Raw genomic sequence first — 27,214 nt, forward strand, 5'->3', positions numbered from 1 at the left:
TTCACCGAAACGTCATCAATTACGCTACACGCAACGCCTAGGAGAATAGATATGTGTAGGTGCGTACACAGTGTCGAACTTCGTGATCGGAATCCTTTTGGCAACGATTTCATTAATTTTATTGTCAGTGAAACCTTTCTCTTAAGAATAATTAACATTAACCAATTATTTGGTGTTATGTATAACGACAAGTTGGACAATTAAATGATCGAAATGTTGAAGCTAATGTTTGTAAATCCAATTAGCCAATTGTATAATTTGCCGTGAAATTGTACAAAAGGAATCTGTATCGACACAACGTAATAACCTCATCTTCATCGGTTTAGAAAGTGTTTTGATTTTCATCACGAAGAAAAGCGAAAGAATTTTCAGGTATGGAGATGAAACTGTTATATTGAAACCGATCAATCATTTACAGTTCACGATATACATACAGAATTAAAATTCTAAATTACGTGTTCCCCATTTGAAACGATATATATACTTTTATATTCGCAAATAGTATTCGTTTGATGACGCAGAATAACTTTAATAACTAATCGCACTGCTGAACGTTATCCGATTGTTTGACAAGTTTGGTACAGTGCCGTGATTTGCATTGTCTCGATAGTGTTGGATGGTTTTTAAACATTAATGACAAATCGATCTGTATTAGTAGCCACGTATTACACTTTTATTACAAAATAAATAAAGAGATTGAAATCAAGGACGATGAAAAGAATGTAATCATAATTCATACGTTGATTTTGACAAATATTTAACGTATAGTGATATGTATGATAATAATTATTAATTTGTTGTATTATTTATTTCAGTGGCCATGTAATTATCGCAATTTACTAAACAAAGCAATTTGAAAAACATTAGACGTTGATTTTATAACTTGTCAAGTTCTTACGCTTAATATAATTTATTTAAAAGTACGTGAAATAAATTACATATGTACTAAACGTCGATATAAAACCGTTTTGTAAGAATTGATTACAATACGATTACAATGAAACCCATTGAAATAATTAACATGTATGTCATAGATTGGTTATGATTTACAGAAATGTAGTTATATTTTTCGAATTTTTAAATTTTTTATAGTATATTAGTTAGAGAACTGTAAAATTTTGTTCGCAATCTATCGTCTCCTTAAAATTAAAAATGAATCGTCGTGTCTTGTATCAATTTTATTAGGACTCGATTCCATCCTCGTCGTTCACTCTAGTTGGTGCTGCCATCTGTTAGATCCCGATAGATTGAATTTCTTGAATTAACAATTTCACGCATGTTATTTCCAATAACAACGTCGTAATTCAAAGGAACGATACGACACGTTTTCAACAAATCTTTCCAAAATTTAATCAATTTGTTGCGTGATCGTGTCTTCTCTATTTTTCTTGTTTCTTTTTATTTCGAAACGTTATACCACGAGACGAGATCGCATTAAAGTTTCTCCATATTATTTCTCATTAAATCGTCAAATCGTCAATTCATCAATTATTTTTAACTGAACATTTGTTGCAAGCTACGAAACTACCGATATTTTTTTAATTCTTTTCTTAGTAATATATGTAATAATAAATCGTATTAAGAACACATCTCGTCTGTGGCAGTAACTTGATGTATTATTGATCAACGCAATACCACAGACGAGGTAAGTACACGTTTGTAAACGTGTATCGTCAGCTGTGACGATATATACCTTTTCGGAACCAAACAAAACTTTGAATACATTCAGATTTATTGATTTTCAGAAAAGCGTTGTAATGCACTCTGTACTATATTTTACAATCTGCTGCTCCATCGATGTCAAGTGTCAACCTGAAGCGAATCCAACAGTTTGTTAATCGTTGATAAATAGCGTTTTTCAAGTTACTTGGAATAACAGTACTTTGGAAAATGTACAACGTTGAAATTGAAGACTTTTATCATCATGACTTCACGACAGCTTCTGAATGGGAAATGTTCATCGCAAGATTAGAAGAGATTATGCACGAATGGAAATTGCCAAACACAAAAGTTGGTTCTTGCTTAAAGTCTGGAGATTTTGTCAACTGCACGTGGAAAGAAAATTCCGAAAAGCTTCTTTTTGCAGGTCTGTTGATACCTACTTTGTTACTTTGTTAAAGTTATTATTAAAATAAAATACGTGCAATGTAGATACGTTTACTTTATTTAGACAGTGTAAGCAAATGTTTCTGTTTCATTATAGACGCAGAGTTTACATTGAAGCATTTCAAGTTGAAATTGGACGATGATAAAGTTACCGACAATCTTTTAGAAGAAAGTGAAGAAGAAAAAGTACAGTGTCATAAGGATGCGCTAAATGCGTCGAACGACTTCGCTAGAATCGATGGCAATCATTTAGAAATAGCCCGCTACTACGGTATTAGGGAATTTCTTGTTTTACAGTCCGTTAAAAAGGATTCTGTGATGGATGAGACAAAAATTAGAATTTTACTCAGTTCTCTTGCAATTGCGGCAACTAATGCCAGTTGGTAAGTAAAAAAAGTGGTTCGAACGAAAGATGAATGGTATCGATGAAATGTTATTAATTTTTTAGCAGATGGACAACTTATGAAGGTTAATTGTATTTTTGAAAATAGAATTGTATATTTTTTTAATACATTGGTCGATGCATTGCTGGTTGTTATATACGTAAAGTTAATATATAAAGTCAAGAAAACTATATAATTCTGTTCATAAAAACATACTTAATCTTTATATGTGATCCACCTGTAAGAAAACTAATGATCCATAGTGGTGTCGTGTACTTTTTATACATGTTTTTTTGTATGCTTTGTAATTTTTCTTTCCTCAATTTTATTTATGGCGTGTTGATATTTGAAACAAATGGTTTTAATTTGAACGATATATTTATTTTCAGTGATGTACCTGCGTTAGTACAAGTGCAAGAACCGTGGCAGAAAATGTATCTTGGAATTAGCATTGGGAAAGGAATTTGTACCCACTTTGATATGGTACACTTGAAGAAAGTACCCTTGCACTGCAAGTATCTAACTGGTACGAACGTAATAATTTTTGAAATAACGGTATAGAAGTAATTACGCGATTAAACCGTAATAAATATATCCCTTTTGTGGTATGCTTGTGATAGTTGCTTACAAATCTTATTTTCAGGTCTACTTACTTTGTTTAAACAAAAAGTTGGAGAAGGTTGTGGAGCAAGACTCGATCCAGTGATGATATCTGTAAGGTTTTCATACTTGCTGAAAGATTGGACCAATAGTACGTGGACTCAAGAACCTCCAGACTTTGATTTTATGCAGGGTGAAACATTGGGTGTAGCTGAACTTGGAAAACTTCCATTTGGAGCAACATACGATCCGATTGCGTAAGATTTTTGTCTGTTTTGTATAAAGGAAAAGTATCGATTAAGATAATTAAATGTGAAATAAAGAATTTATTTAATCAAATTGTTACAGAGAGCTTCATTTATGTACTACGTGGCCTGAAATGTCGGAGAACGTCGTGGTTGATAGCGAAGGTTTCACAGATTTAGAGCCACAGTTTGCCCCTGAATGGTCTGTGCAAGTAAAAATGGTTTCCTCGCCAGCCTGTTTACTCGGAGAGTATCTAACTGATTTTTTACATCTCTGTAATAACCAAAAAACTATAGTGGACTTACTGGGAGATGCTGTGATTTATTCTCAACAAGAAGATCAAACATTGAGTTCAGTTTTCAACATATTAACAGAATCTAAGATACCGACAATTTCAACAGTAGTTAGTAAAGCAACAACAAAGAAGATTAAAAATGTAGAAGGGCCGATATCGGAGGAAATATTATTGTCGATACTCTATTTTCTTTTCCCTGATGCAGAAGAAAATTCTGTGAGTAATTATTTTTTCAATACAATAGTTTTTAGATAAGAGAGTTTGTTTACAACCGTTATACGTAAGCCTTATACTACCTATACCTAATTGGCGTAAATCGATCGAAATCGTAAATTGAATTTTATAATTTTCGAATAGAACTAGTTTATTTTAAAAATTTTAGCAGGTGTGATATATTTATATTTCTGTGATCGTTAATCTTAAAATGTTGCATTTTGATTAATTGTTACAAAAGCAGATATTTCCAGTTGCTGAAAAGTAACAAAGTGAATTGACGTTGTAGAATACTCCGTATGGTGACTTGACCGTATATAATATAGACGAAGACCAATGGAAAGGTGTAAAAACGTGTGCAATGGACAGTTTAGTGTGGCGTCTGGCAATCGTTGCAGCTCATTGTACACATAATCTCGGAGGAGCAACAGCTTTGGCACAACTATGGTACGAGTTTGTGCAAGAAATTAGATTTCGATGGGAAAGGAGCATTCTTATATCTGGGTAAGTACTGCACGTCTTAAAATTTGTGAATTGTGAATTGATGGTTTTATATTCAGCGTATACGTATATAATTTCGATTTTATTCTAATACTGGAATATAAAATTATTACTAGTATTTAGAAATACACAAAATTATTTTATAAAAATCTCATTAAGGAGAACGTATAATATGTTAAAAAATACTTTAACGTTAGCACGTTTCTTATAAACTTACGTCAACAAGCGCAAGGTATTAACCGTTTGAGTACGAGTATTTGCGCTTTTCTTAATTTGCGCTTTTCTTATTGAAAAATATCAAGTAGAGCTGCGATCGCGCTCTGTTTATTATATCATATATCAACAATTGCAATTGTCGATGCAGTTGCGAGATGAAGCAGTTGTTTGTTTGGAACAGTTTCAACAGCTTGTGTAGGATCCAAACGCCTCGATATTTGCAAATTGCAGCCCGATGCCATGACATTTTCCGGTATAAAATCTGAACAGCACGATCGCGCTACGATCGCGCAACTCAAACGCAGTTGAACGCAATCTAGATTTTGATACAGTCTTTGGATATAAAATGTCCAACGCTCTTATACGCATTAAACTCATTTACCACTTGTTGCGATGATTTCTGCTTTTTCCTTCTTCTGTTTTTCTTTTGTCTTTGAGAAATGGTGTGCTGAAATCGTTTGAAATTTAATGTTTCGTATTTCAAACGCGTACAGTAAACGTGCACTTTTAAACACTTTCTTGATGATGACTGTACGTCTGTAATGTCTCCTCCGTGTTATTACGTACGTTGATACATCTATTGCACAGTAGTATTCGTAATAACATAGATCTCGAATCTTTATTCCAACATTAATGCTACGTTAACACTAGGGTATCTATAAATCTCTATATCTTTTGGAATGTCACGGTATATATAATACATGTATGTGAATGAGTGCAGTTCACGTGTTCCAAAGAAAAAAAATGTCACTGAACACGATTTTTGAGCAAAACCATCAAAGCAGTACGCATCAAAGTCATTGACAAAGTGTCGATCAGAGAGGCATGAGACCAGTCCTCGTCGTTGGATTACGTGCCATGTATATGTCCATATCATGATCGGTCCAATTGTTCTCTTCATAGTTATTAAGAGTGTGTGTCGAATCGGCTATGCTATATCTACTGCACGGTCTTGGTGGGTTTTGTTCCAATGTACGATTACACGATCTTGGTCTTTGTCTCCTGGACGAAGAATGTGGCATATGACTGGGCGAGAAATTTGTTCGCGACATTCTGTCCGAAGCTGCAGTCAAAGATTGTCGAGATTGTCTCAGTTCTGCAAAAAATAAAACGTTAAAACGTTAAAAAAAAAAAGTGACAGACACGACTCGATTTGCCTTACGATCGGAGTCTATCGGATAACTTGATCGAGAGAATTTAACCTGATCTCGTGTTAGCAAGATTCGAAGACAAAGTGTTGTTTCCAAAGTATCTCGTTGAATTTGTATTGGAAAAGCTGTGCTGAGATTGCCCATCTCCAACTATAGAACGAGTCGATATTTTTCCACTGTAATGCCCCGTTTGTGATCTAACATCGTCAATGCAAGAAGCTCTGGTTATCGAACCTAGAAACAGTATGTATAGGTTTTAATATGTATAATTTTTCAATTTCTCGCATTTACATGTATGTTAAAAATTTTATTCGTTCCATTTTTCTTTTCTTACCTTGTCGATCTATGGGGAATATCCTAGGCCTTGGTATACTCCTATTACTATACGCAGATACTTGATCCCATTCTTTCTGAGCGTTATAAGCGCTGAGAGTTGCCGTTGATGACAACGGCCCACCAGGGCTCGGTGTCGGACCAACGTTGGAACAACAATTGACGGGTAATCCAGCAATAGGTCCACCCATTTTCGTTTGATCGATACTGTGAAGAGTGTGGAGTTTTCTTGCCCTTCGCCGGTTCGCAACAATAAATATTATTACCGCTACCACTATAGTAGCGCAGATGGCTGCACTTGCAGCGATGGTAATTTTATCCATGTTGGACGTAGGCGAATTTTCCGTTCTTACCTCCTTGCATTGGTTGTAGGGTACATTTGCAGGAGTGATGTTTGTTTCCTCCAACGATACTACACACACTACGATACATTCCTGCGAGAAAAAGTGAGAATTTTTCCTATACAGATTATCAACGTTCGTTAGGAGGCTAGCCAAACAGTTTAAACAAATTTTCAAATTCAATTTTTCGAAAATAGAGCATCGTGAGGAAAAGATAATATAGATATATTTTATCGTACTGATTAGAATAGATTTTTTTCAACTTGTAGAAAGTTTCTCTTTCACGTAAAACCGTTCCATTGCTTTACGTTGATTACGTCAAGTTCACTAGGACATTGTATTTTGGTATTTTCGGTTTTGGAAAAGTGTTTCTTGGTTTTCCCGGAAAAAGTCACTGAAAAATGTGCTCTGTGCCGCAAAATCCTGTTCGATCGCAGAAATCAATCTATAATGTGGAAATAAACATATATAACTTTACCTGCGAAGGAACGTTTTTGATTTTGAATTCTCGTTCGCTAGCCTCCAAAGGTGGTGCCTGCTTGAAACTATTATCTCCAAACAATCTATAAATTACTTTAAAACCTAAAATATTGGTCGCTTCCGTGTCCCAATATATAATCACTGCATTGTCTTGTCTGAGTACGTCCTTGACAACAATATCTTTGTCGTTAAACTTTGATTTGTAAAGTGGCGAGCCAAGGACCAATGGTGGCCTTGGTTGATGTTGCTGCAATTGATGATCCTGAATCTGTTTTGGTGGGGACAGCGTAGTCCTCATTATCACCACGTTTCCCGTTCGTGCAACAGTCGGCCTGTTGGTGATGGTTCTTGGGGTATTGGAAGATGACGTTTCGGCTCTTTGGAATTCGGTCGTGGAAGACGCAGGTGCTGTTGTCGATATGGTTGTGGTTGTTACAGTGGTAGATACGTTGATGGATGGTCGAGGGGTTGAATCGTAACTGTTAGCTGCTATAGCAGATCCTGTAGGTTCTTTCGTGTCTACGCTTTCTACCGTTCCGATACCGATTATTTCTGGAGTTCTTTCGCAAGTCATTTCTGAGGAGCAAAATAATATTTCTTGTCAATTTATAATCATTATATACATATATACATGTGTGTGTGTGTGTGTGTGTGTGTGTATGTCGCATATTCATATAGAATACAGTACTGATGAATGTTTAACGATAAGAAAATAATTATCTGTTGATCCAGTCATTAGTAAAAAAAAATTACGTAAATACGTATTACCGTTTGGATCGATGTTGTAAAAGCTTTTATCTTGCAATTTCTGCGGACTTCCGCAGAATTGTGGCTTGCGTTCCCGACTAGTAACTTGCAAATCTCTGATTTTTATCCAGTCGACGATCCACCGTAATCTGCAGTCGCAGACTAGAAATCGCCCTCCTAAACTGAGACCTCGAAGCGTTCCGTTTAATCGTGCTAAAGCGTCTTCTGGTACGGTTGACAAGGGATTCCCATCGATTGCCAGCAGAGTTATCGATGGATTCTTTTGAAAGGCGTTTACTGGTAGTTCCGTTATCAAGTTGAATCCTATATCAAGCACCTACGTTGAAATAAAGATTTAGCAAACTCTCTCTCTCTTTAGTTGATTCATCAAATTATTGTAAATTGTTGTTGTAATGTTTTTTCAGTTCAATAATCAATATATATCAGTCTGTAGTAGCCAGTAGTTTCTTGGAAATCTTTTTATTTTTATTTTTTATTTATTTATTTGTTTATTTATTTTTTTTTTTTTTGTTTTTTTGAAAAATTAAAATTACTCCATTTATCATCGTGGCTGTATCGTGGCATGGTAATGTGCATTACCATTGGAGATATGGTATACGTACATTTAAGTAAAGTTGGAAAGATTCTATAGATCGACGTAATAACAAGACGTAAATAAAGGAATAAAATCAAAAAATTTCGTTGTAGATTTGTTTTGGAAAAGAGAAAGAAAAAAATATCGAGAGTGAAAATCTGTTGAGCGAGCATGATTAATTTTAAGTTGGACAAGAATGAACAATATCGATAAAAAGAAAGTTATTTCACAAGCGAATTAGTTAGTTAGTTAGTTCACGCACGATTTTGACGTCTTAATTAAATTAGATAAAATTCTCGAAAACTCACCCTAAGATCTTGAATGCTATTAATAGCAACCGTCGGGAAATCGGGAATAAGATTATTCAACAAGCTCAGTGAGCTCAATGTATTCTTAATACCATGAAACGCATCCGATCCGATATTTTGTATCAAATTCCTCTCAAGATTCAGCCCAGTCAACGAATCCAATCCCTCGAAAGCTTTCGTACCAGCGGAACCGGGCAGCTCTCTGATACTGTTCTGCGATAAATCAAGAAAAGCCAGTGTTTTCAAACCTCTGAGTGCTTCAGGAACCTTTTTCTGCCTAGTACCCTTCAAATTCAGATTTTTCAACGATCTCTCCAATCCTCGAAACGATCCAGGTGCCAAAGTAACTTCGTTATCAGAAAGTTTTAACGTAACTAATTTTAATCCTGTAAAAGCGTTATCGTTCACTTTCGTAATTTTATTCATCGAGAGATCCAGTACCGTAAGATTCTTCAGAGTTTTCAAAGTTGCACTGGGAATTTCCATTAATTCGTTATCTTTCAGATTAATGCTTTTCAATGAATTCTCTTGACCTTTGAATGCATCTGGCTCGATAGTTTTAATCTGGCAACCGGACAATTGGATATTGTTGACTTTTACGAATGAGAATGAATCGTTCCTCAGAGTTGCTATAGTGCTGTTGTTGATGTAGAATAGGTCTACGGCGGTTTTAGAAACGTGACGCCGCATGGCGGATAAGAGCTGCTCGTAATCGACAATGTCACATTGCACCGAGAGTTCTCTGGCCAGGTTGTAGTCACAGATGCAAGAACTCTCGAGGTCAGGCACGTGTTGCGCCCATGGACAACTGGAGATTGCTGCCACCGTTGCAATTATGCCTGCGAGTAGCAGCAACACCGTTGGACATGTATCTGAAAATGGAAGAAAGTCAACAAAACAAATTTTTCTCTTTTTTTCTCTCTCGCGTAAAATCGTTCGTTAAAATCTATCGTCTATCATGATTGGCGGAACGTATTGCGTATGCATTGTGTTTGCGTTATTATAATAAGTTAATTTTGCTTTTTTTCTTTTTTTTTTTCTCGTCAATCGTTTTCTCTCGTTCGATCGAATACGAGTACTTGGAAGAAAAAGAAAAATAGGCGATAGATGCAAGCAAGAAGAACACGTCGATTTCGTCACTGAGAATCATGAGAAAAGTCATATGAGCAGGTTAAAAGTTGTGTGTAGCCTAAACGAGCCACAATAAACCAGGGTCCATAGACTGAACCCGTTACGAGTCAATGGCCGGAGTCCAACGCATGTCCTCACAACGATGAGTCTTATCGATGAAAGTCGAACAACGGTGTACGAATTCCTAATACTAATAACTATCAACGATTCTTTTTATTTGGATTTTAGTGTGTTTAAATAGGAAGAAACGTATGTACGTACATGCATTAGGGTGAAACGAAGTACGAATTTGATCAATAAAGTAACAGTTGAAAAACTTTCTGAAGAAAGAGTCTAGTTAAGTTTTAATTAGTTGTCTGCAAGTTAATTAAACAATTTTATCGAACTAAACTTCGATATTTTAGTTAGTAATGTAAAGAATTATTTGCAATATGTATTTGCAGTATGTATGTGCAGTTTTGTTTTCTAAAAAAAAAAAGGAGGAAAAATAAAAGCTAATGAGCAATTTGAGCCGGCTGTAACAATAATTGAAAACTGATATAAACAAGAATGAAAATAATATACAGAGTTATCGCTGTATTGTATTGATAATTCAAGTACGCGTATTTAATCGTGCGTCTGCGATAAAATTTTACTTCAAAATTGCTTAGCTAAATATTAATCTACTTAACTACGACAAAGCCATAGTCGTCAACTCGTATCGTAACGTAATCGTCGATCAACAACCCTGAAAACTCGGGTAATCTAGTACGTAGCATAAACTTTAATAACTTTAACGCTAATAAGCGGTGCGATGTAAATGCAAAAGATTGCGGAAGTTATTCGGTCGGCGAAGCTTGATGATGATCGTCGAATTTCTAGAGCGGAGTCAACGATTTGAGTCTTGGAGTTGAAGGAAATAGAATAAGAACAGATCGGAATGTCCAATTAACGAATGTACTCGTCACGCCGCTGAGCCTCGGAATACTTGTTAATGGGAGCACAGGAGCGCATACCCACTCGCTATATCAATTTACCATATCATGTTATACCATTAGCGTCATCGTCTATCGCCTGGCCAATTTTCTTGATAATTAATAACAGCCGAACGATTCGTTAAACTGATTTGCAAAATTTTTATTCTACATCGGTGTTGCACGCTAATGCAATTCTCGGCTCGAATTACTAGAGACACTTCTCTCCTCCTTCTTCCATTTCCAATGGAAATATTCCCAACAAACCCACGTGGAACTAACGCTTTCACGATTAGAGAAAGATGTCAGAATATTTGAAACATCTTTTCCAGCTCTTAGTTGGAGAAATTTGATATGATATAATCCTGTTTTGTTATTAAGCGAAAGAAGCGCCGATGTTGAGCTGATCTGTTGTCCGATTCCTGCGAGGGTGGAAACGACGTGTCGTATATATATATATATATATATATATATATATATATATATATATATATTTTTAGGGGAAAAATAATTATCCAATAATTTAATTTAAAAAAAGAAACACGAGAAATTCTATCTTTGCGTTCGAAGTAACAAAAATACTATGGTTTGAAAATTCATTCAGAGGAACGTGAAATGTTCAATTTATAGTATAGAGTATAATATTTCGAGAGAAAAAAAAAAAAAAAAAAAGTGTACCATCTTAATCGTCGAACCTAACGTTAATGTTCAACATGTAGGTGCATATGGTATAACATCTCTGATTATCAGACTGTGACACAGAACGTAACTCCTCCAAAATGAATCGTTACCTTGGTAAAGACCTTGCTATTATCATAGAACGTTGGCATCCGACGAGTAAATCAATAGAATTTACGTAGTTTTTACAACAAAAGAGATTAACATTTTGCAATGTTTTGCAAGCAAGCAAAAGATTATTTACTCCGGTTTATTGTAAAAGATTGATTTATTTGAACTTGAGTAACCAGAAACAATTATAAATACATATATTCTATCTGTATCTATCTATCTATCTATCTGTACTTTTAGTCTTTTACAGTAATAATTAGAAATTAGAGTATCGATGTTTATGTTTCGTAATCGCAAGTAATTATGAGAAATTTAAAAGTTGAGCCGAAATTCGTGTGCAAACTCGAAGCAAGTCGTTATTATATTATATTATAATATTCAATGGATGAAACAAAATATTTTTTTATTGTGTCTATAAAAAAGTAAATTTGCATAAATAGGTATTAACTTTTTGGCAGTGACAACTTTCTTACGATCAAATGATAATATCGAATTGTAGTATCGAATTCTGATAGAATTTCCAAGTTATACGTAATTCAATGTTTTCTAATATTGACGAGTTTGGAGAATTTACGGTTTTTCCAGATTTTCCCAGAAATTTCGCGCGAAACGCGTCTTGTTATTTCACTCATCCGGTAATATACTTACGTATGAAGAAATATAGGAGACACGTGGTCGATTCGTGTGTAATTTTCTACGGCCTGCGGAATTCGCACCTTTCACTTTCGTTCTCTTTCGGTTTTCCACGCTTATCCCATGCGCGAAACAAAGATTTATATAAGATAAAACGAGCTTTAGAATATGTCGATACGATTAGTCATTAGTTGTACCGTTGATCCGATATCAATGTTTATCATGGATAAATTGCTTTCTCTCACAGGGAGATTGTTCTATGTTTCTTTCAAAAGTTTAAACGTACACACTGACATACATACAAACACCATACATGTATTTTCATCATTTCTCCTTGGCTTTGCTAATCGACTTGCTAATCTCGTTTGGATAAATTTAGATTATACAGATTGTTCGCTGAGAGTGCTAGACTGTGATGAACGTAACAATGGTCGAAATTGAATTTTGTCAATTTCTTTCCTAATATTAAACACAAATTTGGCACTAAGTGACTGAATAAAAATAAAGTGAATAAACCTACTGTATCGTAAATTAATTCACAAAATATGCATTAATCATCATTCTCCTCCTTAATCATCGTCATTGTCGTCGTCGCCGTCGCCGTTAGACATTGTTTTGACATCTTATGCTTATAGACTTGTTCGCAAACACAAAACGTTTGAAAATGATAATTTTTCTTAGAATAAACTGTTGATATTATCGAATTTTACTCGAATCTGGTGAACTCTGTCTTTACGATCTTGACGATCTGTCTGTCGGACTTTCCATATTCTTGTAACGGTTCGCGCTACCAGTTGGAACAGTATGCGAAACTAACCGTCCAAGTACTGTTAACCGTTCCATCTCGCAACGAACAAACTTGCTACGGTGAATGAAAAAGTAATTTTTCGGTGTGACAGACACCTCGGTATAATATAATATATATAACGAATCATATGTATGTATCTATTTATATATAACATAATATGTGTCGTATGTTTGACTACATACGTTACGTCCATTACGTACAATATTATTTTATCGATACAGACGTGACAATCGCAACTTGTAATGAAATTGTGTGTCAATGAAATTACAAAATGTTTTATGTATACTAGTGTGTGTATACATACATACATACATATATATATATATATATATATATATATATATATATAAATTGTGAATGCGCGGACAGGACAGGACAAGACAAAACAAAAGGACAGGATATTGCTGGTAGGTGATAGTGCACCGTGCCATTCCTCTAACTGGTATTCTAGCGGTTCCGCTTGTCACCAACCGACAATCATTCATTCAAGAAATCAAACGTGGTACACGTGTTAAATTTCTCAACGAGTACAAATGTCGTAACGTAATATATGTCATAGTATCGAATCGAAAGCTGTTAACTTTCGTGTTATTCGTGAATAGTTACATTGTCACGGTGAAATGTGATGACATCAACTCTCTTTCGTACGTTCGTTTTCAACAAAATTTACAAAAACCTTTTGTACGTTTGCTTATAGCACACAGGTCCAACAACTTGTTTATCTCGTTGTATTTCGAAAAAAAGGCTCAACCATCATCCACTCAGAATTACAAATACGCAATTACACAAGTATTTGATATGTATGCATATGTTTTCGCGCGTACTCTTAAATATAACAATGTGATATAACGCGTGTACATACGTAACATATTGGAGACATATTAAATGCAAAATAAATACAAAATAAAAAACATTTTATTTATAATCTCTTGATCAAACGACAAGTTTGTCTACCATCTACTTCGCCAATCAACGATAGTAAAAGCACTGTGCTCCGTGATTGTTTATTGATCTGCTAGTAGAAAAATGAAAAATCAGGTCGATGATAAATTGCAAAATCATTGTCTTTCATTGGAAAAGAAGTTACGTTGGAGGAGCGCAGTGTCGGTTTTTTGTTCCAATGCGTGTCGTGAGAATATAGGTACAATGAACGACTAAACGCAAAACGTACAAAGGGAAAATGGAGGCACAATAACTAGGAAACGTAAGATCATCACCGTGTTAATTACCGGATTTAAAAAACCGTCCGCAACCAGTAGAGCAATCGCTGCTGCCGTAACTGTGAATCTCTCTGCCGAGTCGTTCACCCGTCATTGCATCTCCTTTGCTGCGTTTCTCTGCGACGAGAAATGTCGAGAAATGATGAGAAACCAGCAGAATCGCAAGCATTACGCATTAGAAATATATAAGTGTATACACATACATACACGCATAAATGAGTAGTAGATGTGTATGTACGTACGTATAGCTACGTGGCAAAGATAACTTTACTTTTACTTTTCATTAAGATAGAGAAAATAAATCATTTTCGAATAATCTCCTTTATTCTTACCATCTTAACCCTTTCGAACGAAGTAAAAATAATTTTGATTGTAAAATTGATTTGAATTTCGAATATTATATTTATTACGTTGTATTATATTCTGCGTAAATTGAAATGTTGGCATTAAAAGAAGAAAGAAAGAAAGAAAAACGAAAAAAAAAGAAACAAAATGAAGAAAGGAATTGCAAAACCATAAATAACATTATGCAACAGTATCAATTAATACAATTAGTTGTAAATTAAGTTGTAAGAATATTACTCGATAACAATAATATTACTTTCACTTTCCTTCCTACATTTCTTTAATTTCTTCTCTTTGGCAGAAAATTGAATAAAAGTAAATTTATTAATTATATATATATATATATATTTTTTGTTCATTGTAAGACTAATATTTGATTTTTACTTTCCAATCGGTTACTAGCCCAAATCAAACAATGTACAACCTGGTTAGACGCGGTGGCACGTTAAAGAATGGAAAATCGGTGAATTTTTATCGATCCGTTGGTCGTTGATAATCGGTGAGTACGAAAAGCACTGGCAGTTACGCCACCAGTCCAATGACGGAAATTAAGAAGTGATTCCGGAAATGAGAGCTCCGACGTTCACGCTAAACTCAGTTTCCCTCGACCTTCCTGGGATGTGGGTTAGCATGTATGTACATATATACTAACTTTTCGTCCGAGGTTCGTGAGACAAGTTTGTTGAACATTTTGTCAGAAACGTTTAGTCCTTAGTTATTTTTATCATTTGTTAAACCTTTTTTAACTTAGTTTCTAATTAATCATCGAAATGCGAATGGACGGATGGTCGATTTCAACGAAATGTGACGTACATATGTTTCATGACATTTCATGATATTTTTCAAAAAATTGGTTTCAAATTAACAAAAAGATTAACTGAAAGTAAAACATGTCATATTTTCAGATGATTCACAGCGCGTTTAGATTCGACGGAATCATTTTCATTGATTGTACATGTATAATGTGCAGGAACTAAAGAACGATCTTGATCGATCGTGATTAAAATCTACGAAGCAACCAGCTATGTATTCTAGTTTATTCACCCGTTTCAGAGTTTCGCGGTGTAAAAGAGAAATCACTCGTTTATTAACATTCACTTCTGCGGTTTATTTTCCCAAGTATGCGAAAAACTCGACCACGGAACGATCGTGTAAAATGCCTTTCTCTGAGCGTAACGCGATGCAGTTACAGACCACGCCGCCGCGAATGGAATTGCTTTCAACCGAATGTAGAATATAGAATATAAAATCCTCATGTACTATTCCGTTTGTCGATCGTGTTTCCTTCCGAGTTCCTGACAAGTGTTTGGGAGATGACAGGAGAAACACGACAGGAGGCTCGACTTAAAAATCGACTTTGTGAGTGTTTAAATTTTGAAATTTCATTGCCACTTTGGGCCAGCGCTTTAGATTATCACTTAGCGATGCACGACGATACAACACTGTATGTCTGTACACATACGTGATAATGTAAAATTTGAAAAAGTACATACATAATGTAGGTGCACGCAAGAGATATTCTGCTGCTTTCTGTCTCCAAGTTCAAACGGAATAACGTAATTATTTTTACCACTGAATTCGCGAGCTAAATTCCAAGCGTTAGATGCTTGCTAATGTATAAGAATAGAGATACATGTATAGTTACAGATAGTTACAGGTAGTGCAAGTAATGAAATAGAAAAATCGAGGCAAGAGAACAATACACGGTTCGATGGTCATGGCGAGCAGGCAACTGGGCAAGCAAGCCAGCACTGCCACGCTTGTTGGACTTTGCACAAGGAAATCGTAGAAATTTCTTCTTCGTAATAGTTGCCAGATAGGACGGAATTATCATAGCCTCCAATTTTTAATGTAAAACTATGTGGAACAGGACGTAACATTTTTCAAGGTTTCTCCTTTTCTAATACATCGGGTTGTTCATACATCGGAGAAATAACTCCAACTTTTACTAGTTTCTGATGTTTTAATTCTGCGATAAATTCGATGTACTACAGTTGACCGTCTCTATGATACTCGATTGATTATTTGAATAAAAGTTTATTACGGTAATGTCCAATCGTCGTCTGAATCGTCGTCTGAATCATGGTCTGAATCTTGGTTCCATGCACACGAGAGACACACTATATAGGTTGACCTCGCGTTGTACATGGTTCAAGGTCGGCCAGTACATGCTAAAGACGATACTCGTGAGGTGTATGCGTAGGTGCATTCACCCTTTGAAACTTGTCGCTATAATGCAGCTATACTTGTTTGAGTTGTAAGGTACAAATTGGCAAAGAGCTCTCCATGTGGAATGCCACAGTGAGTGAAATCTTACATTTTGTTTTTAATAGACGCGTGCTCGCTTCATTTTCTTCTTATTACACTGTTTTTTCACGTCGATCATTTAAGTGACAAACGCAATGAAGATGATGACAATGCTTACGCATATTTTTTCTCGCTATCAGTTTAATTTGCTAATTTGCCTGTCTTTGTTTCTTAATTCAACGTTTCAAACTTTTGTTTATTCTTTTTTCTTCAATTTTTCATAATGTATCCATTACACACAGAATTTAAAATAGAGATAGGTTTAGCATTATACGTTTATTATATTATATGTTAAATTCAACTTTTTTACTTCTGTAAAAATACAACTACGTCTTGCGTTATTTTTGTTTCTAGCTTATATGAAAATTTGAAAAATTGAATAACTGCTATGTAATACATAAAATTTGACTAAGATATACTTATTAATTCGGTTATATATACGAGAAAAAAGATAATGATTCTATATATGTATGTACGTATCGTTAAATATTTTAACTACATATTTAACTACATACACTATACATACATACATCAGGTGTGTGTGTGTGTGTGTGTGTGATTAAAACTGTATATCGATGATCTAATCGAGCACGTGAATTAAATTTTGTGGAAAATATAACAGTGAAATATAACACAGATTAATTAAAAATTTATTTATCTTGGAATAAAGATGAAACGTTTCAAATTATTCGAAATTCGAAAGAGATCCAAAATTTAAAAATTATCCTAGTCAGTTTAATCAAATGGTATTACATCTTAAAGGGAAAATACTTCCATAAATAAAAACACTTTTCCATTCACTTTTACAATCAATATTATTAGAAATATGATAATACATATGATATCTAAATCTCACAAAGAAAAATTAATCCAAAAAAAAGAAGAAAAAAAGGAGGGGAAGAAGGAGAAGAGGAGGAGGAAAGAAAAAAATCCAGATATTTACTTACTCATATTTGTCAGCATTGGTTTAAAACCAGTTTTGGCCCATGACGCGTTCCGATAAAGCTGAAACTCGTAGCCAGCTTTCTTAAAGAAGTCACGTAAAAAGACGTATCACTTGAAAAGAAAAATTCGTTTCGCACGCGTGTACAAGAAATAGCATCAAGAAGATTCGTTGATGCCACCTGTTGATGCCTCTTGTTCTCGAAACAAACGAATTATATATACTTCCATTTATCTGTACTAACTGTACTAACTATGTATACGTATTCGCAACGTAAATCACCTAATAATCGAACAACTCGAGTTTTTCTTCGAGTATATCGATCGATAAGAACGCGCGTAACTCGCGAGCAACGACACCGAGTTCGATACTGAGGAACCGTTAAGTTCAGCTAGGTAGCATCGGCATCACGGTCTTCGACTAGACTGCAAGAATTTGCCGCTGTTCGACCCCCTCTAGAAGCTCGTCTTTCGCTTGTAGCGGTGCAGGCTGAGGTAGGGCAGGATAGAAAGAATGCACGTGTCTTCGGAAAACGAAGTTTCGATCCATCTTTTGACTGCTGCTTCGATTTTTCGCGCGATTATTCGATTGATTTTAGGCGCGCTTTTAAAATCGTATATATTTTATATATATATATATAATGTAATACATTCGGTATAGCCAACCTGAAGCTTTTGGCGGGTACTAGGCATCACCATACGTTACATTACTAGTTTTTTTTTTTTTTTTTTATTTCGAACACTCGAATAGTCACGAAACATCAATCATTCAGCGGTTTTATATCTATGTATAAAGTAGTCAAACTATTATAAAGATATTGTTATGTTTGTTGTGTGTGAAACATTTTGAAATTTCGACGAGCATCGTAATAAAACATAATTATCATGATTACATTGGTATTAGTAAATATGATACGCTAACAAATGATATTGATAAATTAATGAATTGTAAATTTTAAGTCATGGACTTTTACACGGAGATAAATTAAGATAAAGGTAGATGTTTTAAATCTGACTTTTATCCTTTGCTTTATAGAAATATTGAAAATTTTTCATTTCAAAGTATCTTACAGTTCGATTATAAAACCATCGACAATATTAAAAAAGATGCGTATTCATTTTTCGATAAGTATAAATTATAAAAATTTATTATCAGCAACTTATTATTATTTATTATAATATTAGTTATTCCAACAAATTGTGAAAATTATTTTCACAATTATTTTGTCTATTTGTAAAAAGATATTTGAACATGAAAAAAATATATGCGTACATATTCTTTATTAAAATATGTATTTATACTTTGGCTTTTAATATAAACATACTACACTTAATTACTCTTGAAATTATAACAAAACATTAAAACATAAATCTGTATTATTTAAGAGTGAGCCCAGGTTTTCCAGATTCTATAAGGACATGTATATTACATCAAAAACTTCAGGTAAAATTCTTCTTTTTTTGATTTCTCTGTGATACACGATTGAAAACTAATTTTTTTAGAAATAAAAGTTTAAAACTGATTTAATTTTAATTCAACAAAACACATTACATTTATGTAGCAGAAGAATTTCAGATCAGAATTTGCATTATTTTCAAGTAAATTTATAAACTAAAATCATGTATTCTTTTAGATGATGAACTGTTGTATCGAAAAAAAGAAGGCAAGAGAAGAAATGGCGTATAAATCTCAAAGTGTAGACACTGACGAATTTGAAACAGGTAAAGGTAATTTGAAAAATTTACGTTAATTTACGTATAATCAATTTCCAAACAACAAATTTTATTAATAAATTTTGTCTTCGCAGCCAAATGAAGTTATATTATACAGATTGATAGAATTGATATTTAATATAATAAAATTTTAGATACTTGTAATAATTGTAAGTTTTATTAAGGTTTATATATCATAAATTTATATGCGTAAAATACATAATTACTTATTTTTTCAAGTTTGAAAGATTCATGATACAATATAATTGCAACTGTATCAATTAATTAAATATTTCGCGTCCTCCCCCGTGTTAATTAGACAAATAAAATAATAAATTATTATTTTATAAAAGAGGAAAACAGCACAAGTAAAACGCAAATTAAAAAACGAAATAACAAACAAAATTTGACCGTTGTTAAATTTGTTTAACTACTTTTTCCAATTGATTTTCCTTCCCTAATTTTAGCAGAATCAGAAGAAGAAGAATTTTTCGAATGTACATCTGAGGAACCAGCAAATGAAGACGATTTGACATTAAGGACACAGCAGAAAGCATCGCATCTGTTGTGGAACAAACCTGCAGGACGATTGGCCAAACATCCTTCACTCAAGTATGAATTTTTAGTACAGTCAGCTTTTTACAAAATATTATTTGTTATACGTCAATCCACTTTTCATATAAACATGGAATACCTACGAAAATATAAAAATTATTGCGCTGAAACTTATTTTTATTAGAAACGTGAACAGTGGATGTTTTTACCTTTTTATTTTTATTTAAAGTGACTAATCAACAACGTATTCCATTATAATAACAATTAAAATCAATTAACATATCCAACGATGTATTTTGATATCTTTTCATTTGTTAAAATAATTTTTTTTTTTTTCAATTAAAATACAATAAATAACAAGTTGAAAAATTGTTTACAATACGAACATTTTTACGATGAAGTGTTTCAGTAATAATATTGCTAATAGTATCAATAGTTCAGTAATTTTTGATATTTTTGTCAAAATACACGTTAAAAAAACATTGATGTGCAATATGTTGTAAATTGTAATTTTACCGGGAACATATCAATATGTAACTGATATTATAAGATATTATAAATTGAATCGAGTAATCATTTTATTTAGGTTAATCCAAACTGGAGATTCTCTTTATCTACCGATAACACAAGATCCTGTACCAAAAACGGAGGATCAACTTGAGGAAGATGCTCAAGTAATGATGCAGCTTGGAACTAGCAAACATGCTTCAGAAATGCGAGCGAGATTAATGAGCGCCTCGTTATTGTCTGACATGGAGTCTTTCAAGGTGACAATATAAAAATAAACTACATAAAATTTTTAAAAAATATGATTTATTTTGTAATCTTTTGAAAAAATCCTTTGAATCCTAAAAAAAAATTATTAAAATTTAACACAGGCAGCAAATCCTGGAGCAGTTTTGGAAGACTTTATTCGTTGGTATTCCCCGAGAGATTGGATTGAAGAAGATGGAATAGACGAATGGGGTCAACCCAAAGGTTTCTTTATGTTTTATATTCCTTTTCTTTTTTTAAATTAAAATTATAAAATTTTTTAAGGAGAAAAACTTACAATTATACAAACTATTATCTAAGGTCACTTATCAGCAAGAATGTTGATTCCCAATAATCCATGGTCTACAACTTGGAATTCAGCTCTGCCTGTACCTGCGCATCGACAAAAACGGTTGTTTGACGATACAAGAGAGGCTGAGAAAGCTCTGCATTTCTTAAGTACAAAGCGCACTGGCCAAATTGCTCAACTTCTCTTACCAGTCTTAACCCATGCAGCACTTTATACTTTAAACGAACAAAAACAAGATGCTCTGCCACATTTACCCGATGTTGCACTTAGTATACTTAATAAGTTACAATATGCTACAAAACCTATTCATCAGAAATTACATATATACGAGGTATTTTCAAATTATATATCTATCTATGTATTTACATTTTACATATCTTTTTCAATATTGTTAATCTGTATAGATCCTTGTACAAATAAAACGACAAATATCATAAATTAATTCATTTCAGGAAATTATTCAAGATATAGAAGGTGTAGAAGCTCTTGTAGCACAAGTAAATTCTTTACAACATAAATTAGGTGGAAACGATGATTCTAAAGAATTTACTTCATTTCTTATCCAGTTAATGCGAGGAAAAGAGGTGGATGTACCAGGTGGTTCTAGAGGAAATATCGGATCTCGAATAACGGCAATGTTTAGAAATGCTCAAAAGGTATTATTAAAAATTTGTACATGTACTTGTACTTCAAGGAGGTATTCTAATTTAGACAACACTTTTTGAATCAGTTTCTGACATGCGAAAATGTTATTAGATATAAAAAAAAAGGGAAATTTAGCTTTTATGTATATACTTTTTCATATTTCAATTAATTATACAAGGTTATTAAGATTTTCTAGATTACAACACTCTTTAATGCTGATGTTTATACTAAGTAAAATAATATGTCATTGATAATTTTGTGTTCTAGGCTGCTCTTGCAATGACTTCTCTCAATAATACTTCAGATGTAGATGGGGCTGGAGATAAGTTTAAAACGTTTCCAGAACCTTGTTGTAAAGAGTTTATTTTACGTATTGTAACACCTAGACCTTCGCCAACTTCAACTCCACAACCGCAAAGGCTGTACGTGTCTCTTAAGCGAGATGATATTCGTTTAGCTGGATTTTTCTCGAAAGATACAATATTTTTGTAGTCCACGTTTCAACAAAGCTTTTCATTTTTTCAACGAAGAGTAAACTGGTTAGTATTAAAATAAATTTTTTATACGTTAATCCGTGCCTATTCCGATTCTTTTATCGACAAAGTGATTACAAAAGTGGTTACACCCTTATACCTAAAAGACTATAGTAGACACAGCAGTCTACCTACAAATAAACAGTTCCGTCGTGTTTTTAATCTTCTTTTCGTGGGAAAAAGAAGAAATATCGTCCAGATAAAAAAAAGTAACATTGATCAATTTCCCAAGTGTGTATAAAAATGTTGTATAATAATTGTAATAACAAAAACACGTTAAATCAAAATCCGATTCTATTCGTTTTTATTTATGATCGCCAAAGTTTATACATTACAAATAAAATTCTTGATATAAAACTCTATAAAAATACGAATTACAAATTACGAACTAAAGGATAATTCTTTTTTCAAGTTTCGAAGATGAAAGGAGAAAATCTTGCACTATAGAGTCCAATTCTTCCAGAGCTAATTGAGCATGTAAACGTAACACTAGATCCTCATCGTTGTCTCGTAAATATTTAAGACCACGATATAAATCGACCAGATTTCTATCCATGCTTGTTAATGTACTTTTCCCAAGACCACGGAATAATAAAGTGCTAATCATAACTGCAGCTCGTCGACATTCAGGAGCTTTGTCTGTTTTTACAATACAGCTGATGCAATAGATTATCTAAAAATTTACATCAAACGGATATAATAATTTTAAATAATTTTCTAACGAATATTTTTTTTTAACTATTCTGATAAAATAGCAGATATAACAGAAAGATAATCTAAAATATATCGCGTTCTATGAAGTCAAAATCTGCAAGTCAAATGTGTACAATAGATTTTTAAAATCTCGAAAGATCACACTGGGATTACCAAATTAGATTTTGCGGCTCTATATAATTTTGATATTTGAAATTGATACATACCTCAATGACTATATCGCCCAAATGAAAACCTAATACCTTGCACAGTTCACCCAAGCAGGAAAGACTAGAAGCACGTACTAAAGAATTTGTGTCTCGTGCAGCGCATAAGAATCCATTTATCAAGATGTTTTTATAAGCTGGTGCCATTTCGCCTACAAAATAATATAATGTAAAAAAATTTTACGAACAGAAGAAGAAAAAGAAATACCTAAATTTCTCGTCATTTTTACAAGCACTTCTCCTAACTTAACTCTCGTTTCCGTAGTTATTTCTTCAGCTGAAACACGTTGTGGCATATCAATATATTCCTTTACTAATGTTTCAACAACTACTTGTGGATACGAAGTAGCCAAAGCACATAATCCATTAATTGCTGCCAAATATATAAATGAATCTTCGTGTTTCAAATTTTCCTATAAAACAGATATACATATGTATGACATACAAATAGATATACATTGCAAACAATTAAAATAAAAGAAAAATTCTTTTTACCAACATTAAATAATTGTAGAAGAACCATTTTTCTAGCAATAGCACATGGATCCATATTTTCAATTAGTTTGGTAAGAATTACAAGTCCATGAGCACGTACAGGTAGTAACGGATCTGCAAGATCTTTGAGTGCTTCTTCGAATTTGTTAGACACTTTACGATTAACTGATAAGTCCTGATATTGTTTTCGTTCCGATTTACCTTGACTTTCAATTAGTGCTATCAATTCTCGTATTAGTAATAACAATTGAGATGAGATGTTTGAAACGCAACATTCTTTCAAGAATTTTACAAAATCGCTAAATACTGTCCAATCTAAAGGTTTCTTTCTTTCACTTAAAATCATTTTCATCAACATTAAGCCAACGTATAAGATCTCGCAATCATCCTCTTCTGGTGAATTCTGATGAATCTGGAGTCTTCTTCCGATGTACTGATTAAATAACGATTTTATAAAATACATTAATAATTTGGGATCTTCAATTTGTGCTTCTTGCACAGCAGATATATTAGCTAGATTCGACAAAAGTTTTACAGCTGCTAATTTTTCTTCGATCTTTTCCATTAAATCGTTCTCAGTTTCTAACACACTTTGATCTTCCTTCTGATCTAATTTCATAGAATTTGATAGATATTTCAATAAATAGGAAAATAATTCAGTTGACAGTACCTCTGTAGTAAATATCGTATCAAATAAAGTGTCTGCGAATTCTTCATATTTGCAAGTCTTCTTGTCTATTCCAACAATTTCAATTCCACCTGTTAGCCCAAATTTTGTCTCCAAACGGTTTCCAAAATTATTTGTCAAGTTATGCCCAAGAAGTACACCAAAAAGATCGTTTCTTGTTGATTCTTCATACAAAAGAAGTAGTACAAGTTGTTTAAGTTTACTTTTCAATACACAAGCACTTTGTCTAATATCGTTGTATAATGAAAACAGAGGAACTGCTACGTTCATTAAGAGTTGACAAGGCAATCGTTTAAACAAGGCCTCCGTGACAACAAAACATTTTGTCAATTTTTCAATGCATCTTTCCACTTCTTCTTCGCTTTTTACTTTTTGTTCATTTTCTGAATTTACTAGTAATGGATCGCACATTACCGCCACAATGTTTTTATAACAAACATTCGAATTGTATTCATAAAGTGCAGTGATACAGCAATTTGCTATTGTAGTTGAATGCTTAATCTGTGTTGATGTTAAAAGACTTAATAACTGAAACAAATATAATTTATCCTAAAATTACTGACTGCTCAAGGAAATAAATGTGACAAAAGTAACATGCGAAATATACTTGTAAGCATATGGATTTGTAATATTGGTCAGCATTAATTCCATGTGATGTGACTATTAATCGGGAAATAATGTCCAACTTATCCCAATGTTCCCCAAGATCCAATACATCTTCGCAGACAACAGCTATGATTGAAACTATTCCATTAGATTGCATAAGCTGCTCTACTAAATATTTACGAGTTTCACGTCGAAGCCATTTTGGTGCTTCTGTAATACCAAGGATTACCATCAATTCTTTCATGCATGTAGAAGAAGGACATTTATTTAACAACTTGTGAAACAGACACGCAAAGTGTTCTTGGTCTTTTTTTAATTCATCATATAAATCTGCAGTCATTATAAATTTATCTTTATTCGCATTTCCTTCTCGAATCGATGTAGCCTCTTTGGATGGTTTCATCAATGGGGCATGGCATAATTGTAAAAGTGCAGCCAGTAACGGTCCAATTTGAATAAGTATCGCAGGACGAAACATAATGTCATCGTACAACTGTATAAGTGAATTAACTGTAAATTTTAACCTCTTGTATCTCTGAAATCATGAATCATATTTTTAACTTTTTTAATTCGTACATCTTAATTTGCTGCAACAACTATAATTCGCCTGTACCTGTAAATCTGTTAGCTCTTCCTTGCAGATCAACAGAGCTTTGGGACATGTTTTAGCCATGTCAACTCCAACGCCAGGTAAAAGACAGGATATAATCCCTATTGCAGTTATTAATTCCACAGAAGCTTTTAAAGTACGAAATTGCTGAACGCTGTATAAAGATTCGTCATTTGCAGAATTATTTATTTTTATATTTTGTAGAACATGTACAATCGTACATATGTATTGATACCTAAAAGTAATTTTCATTAACAATGTACTACAATACATTCATCGATAAAATGATTTTAAATATTGCGATAGCTGTGTACGAATGTTCGTCTTTTGTTAATATAAAATGTCTTTGTTCCATTGAACGAACCGTTTTAATTTGATTAAAGCAAAGACCAATAGAATTCAATCTCCATCGACATCGTCGATTATGTCCAGATGTTGAGAAAAATGATTCATTCTAATATAGCAGCTAATATATTTTAGATAAATTGCAAAAAATGCGTCTTTTTATTAAATATTACCTGATATCATTGGGTTCGTTTTTGTTATCGACAGTATCGATCTTGAGTTTTCCATTATTTTTCATTGAAATTGTTTGTACTTTTTGTAAAATTTGTTGCAGTCTTTCGTTAAAATCATTAATTGGTCCTACAACATCTAAAATCGTAAAATTTTTATTAATATTATTTATATGTTATTACTCGTAGTTAGTACTCGTTACTTAATTCATATTTATGTATATTTATTCGTTTTTAAAATATAAAATATAAAAATATCCAACGTACCAGCTTCAGTTTTGTCAATTGTTGTTAAATAAAACAATATTTCATAATAATCCATGTTTTTGTTCAATTAATTTGTTCAATCAATGAAAACATGATTCAATCACAGACAACGTATATATAAAAGAGTAAGTAATCAATGTTGTTCCCTGCTCTACAAACCACCTAAATCCCTTAACATTTTTACGTGACGTGGTAACGACTCACAATGACAATAGCGAAACTTAAAAATATAATAAATTTCACATTTTTACGCGATTACTTTACTTTCTACGCGCTTTTCTTCCTAATTTACTATCTAATCTAAACCTGCTGGTTCCAACTAAACATCCCAATGTTCAATTTTAATCCATTGATTTTGAACGCTACGATAAAGTCAATGGAATTTGAAAATTTCTATTTATATACTTCGTAGGTTAAGTGAAACACAAAAAGAAAAGAAAGCTGACAGCAATTGTAAAAGTCCACAAAAAAATTCCACAAATTAATTTTCTTTGAAAATTTGCCTAATTTATGGGCATTGAAATGCTAGCGTCGCGTAGCGGCGAAATGGCGGAATTAATTTATATTGCTGTCTTTGTCGCACGCTATTGCTCTCCTTGTCTCGGAACGTTTGACAAGAAAAGCAACAGTGTGCGACAAGGACATCTTTCGATCTATTGAAAAAAATATTCAACTTTTTACACACACGTTTTTCTAGGACAAAAATCACATAGAAAAAAAGCGGGGAGCCTAAGTTTGAGGAGGCATATAAAAAAATTCGTAAATTACTCCTTTTAATTAGGTTTTTTTCGTAATTAGTGCGAGCTGTCACAAAATGTAGCGACCTCTACTTCGAAGAATTTAGATCAACGACATCTATATGTTCCGTCGACATGTGTATTTAATATAAACAATAGAATATTTAAAAATAGCTATTAATTTTATTATCACCATAGAAATGTTTACTGACACTTATATATAT

General features: G+C 33.2%; 3 protein-coding genes across 11 annotated transcripts; 1 reads left to right on the top strand and 2 right to left on the bottom strand.

Annotated features, from left to right (window-relative positions):
* Positions 1-76: 76 nt before the first annotated feature.
* Positions 77-22,752, top strand: LOC122535336 (rab3 GTPase-activating protein catalytic subunit). Of its 7 annotated transcripts, none has more exons than XM_043666797.1 (16): positions 355-372; positions 1,555-1,645; positions 1,746-2,086; positions 2,204-2,489; positions 2,879-3,015; positions 3,133-3,346; positions 3,438-3,846; positions 4,133-4,347; positions 19,030-19,087; positions 19,278-19,371; positions 19,824-19,968; positions 20,498-20,678; positions 20,790-20,889; positions 20,986-21,305; positions 21,427-21,630; positions 21,887-22,403. In XM_043666797.1, exons 3-16 carry the CDS (start codon positions 1,891-1,893, stop codon positions 22,109-22,111), a joined length of 2,784 nt encoding a protein of 927 aa, XP_043522732.1. In that variant the 5' UTR covers positions 355-372; positions 1,555-1,645; positions 1,746-1,890; the 3' UTR covers positions 22,112-22,403. The 7 variants fall into 7 exon arrangements, with proteins under 7 accessions (XP_043522734.1, XP_043522732.1, XP_043522733.1 ...); XM_043666798.1 differs by lacking the exon at positions 355-372 and adding an exon at positions 22,616-22,752 and having other exon boundaries at positions 1,186-1,645; positions 21,887-22,158; XM_043666796.1 differs by lacking the exon at positions 355-372 and adding an exon at positions 22,565-22,702 and having other exon boundaries at positions 1,186-1,645; positions 21,887-22,158.
* On the bottom strand, positions 4,378-18,087 carry LOC122535337 (vasorin). Of its 2 annotated transcripts, none has more exons than XM_043666804.1 (7): positions 17,649-18,087; positions 8,516-9,387; positions 7,634-7,949; positions 6,960-7,441; positions 6,046-6,478; positions 5,763-5,945; positions 4,378-5,656 (listed from the first exon to the last, which is right to left on the bottom strand). In XM_043666804.1, the coding sequence occupies exons 1-7, from the start codon at positions 17,662-17,664 to the stop codon at positions 5,376-5,378; spliced, it is 2,583 nt and encodes an 860-aa protein (XP_043522739.1). In that variant the 5' UTR covers positions 17,665-18,087; the 3' UTR covers positions 4,378-5,375. The 2 variants fall into 2 exon arrangements, with proteins under 2 accessions (XP_043522739.1, XP_043522738.1); XM_043666803.1 differs by having other exon boundaries at positions 6,864-7,441.
* Positions 22,429-27,047, bottom strand: LOC122535335. 2 transcript variants are annotated; one of them, XM_043666795.1, is made up of 8 exons: positions 26,254-27,047; positions 25,990-26,116; positions 25,475-25,706; positions 24,863-25,396; positions 23,572-24,783; positions 23,281-23,485; positions 23,073-23,224; positions 22,429-22,825 (listed from the first exon to the last, which is right to left on the bottom strand). In XM_043666795.1, the coding sequence occupies exons 1-8, from the start codon at positions 26,306-26,308 to the stop codon at positions 22,541-22,543; spliced, it is 2,802 nt and encodes a 933-aa protein (XP_043522730.1). In that variant the 5' UTR covers positions 26,309-27,047; the 3' UTR covers positions 22,429-22,540. The 2 variants fall into 2 exon arrangements, with proteins under 2 accessions (XP_043522730.1, XP_043522728.1); XM_043666793.1 differs by having other exon boundaries at positions 25,990-26,125.
* Positions 27,048-27,214: the final 167 nt, after the last annotated feature.

This window comes from Frieseomelitta varia, unplaced genomic scaffold (genome assembly GCF_011392965.1).
Source record: "Frieseomelitta varia isolate USP_RPSP 00005682 unplaced genomic scaffold, Fvar_1.2 scaffold_700, whole genome shotgun sequence".
Lineage (NCBI taxonomy): Eukaryota > Metazoa > Arthropoda > Insecta > Hymenoptera > Apidae > Frieseomelitta > Frieseomelitta varia.

What these genes read in the sequence shown, in the direction of transcription:
- LOC122535335 (XM_043666793.1), bottom strand. Translation starts at nt 26,308, where the DNA reads ATGGATTATTATGAAATATTGTTTTATTTAACAACAATTGACAAAACT. An exon ending in AAGAGCTAACAGATTTACAG is followed by an intron (nt 25,397 to 25,474) that starts GTACAGGCGAAT and finishes TCATGATTTCAG; the next exon opens with AGATACAAGAGGTTAAAATT. An exon ending in ACAAATCCATATGCTTACAA is followed by an intron (nt 24,784 to 24,862) that starts GTATATTTCGCA and finishes TATTTGTTTCAG; the next exon opens with TTATTAAGTCTTTTAACATC.
- LOC122535336 (XM_043666799.1), top strand. Translation starts at nt 1,891, where the DNA reads ATGTACAACGTTGAAATTGAAGACTTTTATCATCATGACTTCACGACA. An exon ending in CGAATTTGAAACAGGTAAAG is followed by an intron (nt 19,372 to 19,823) that starts GTAATTTGAAAA and finishes CCCTAATTTTAG; the next exon opens with CAGAATCAGAAGAAGAAGAA. An exon ending in AGAAATTACATATATACGAG is followed by an intron (nt 21,306 to 21,426) that starts GTATTTTCAAAT and finishes AATTCATTTCAG; the next exon opens with GAAATTATTCAAGATATAGA.
- LOC122535337 (XM_043666803.1), bottom strand. An exon ending in TCAAAAACGTTCCTTCGCAG is followed by an intron (nt 6,479 to 6,863) that starts GTAAAGTTATAT and finishes TTTTTCTCGCAG; the next exon opens with GAATGTATCGTAGTGTGTGT. An exon ending in ATTCCCCATAGATCGACAAG is followed by an intron (nt 5,946 to 6,045) that starts GTAAGAAAAGAA and finishes TACTGTTTCTAG; the next exon opens with GTTCGATAACCAGAGCTTCT.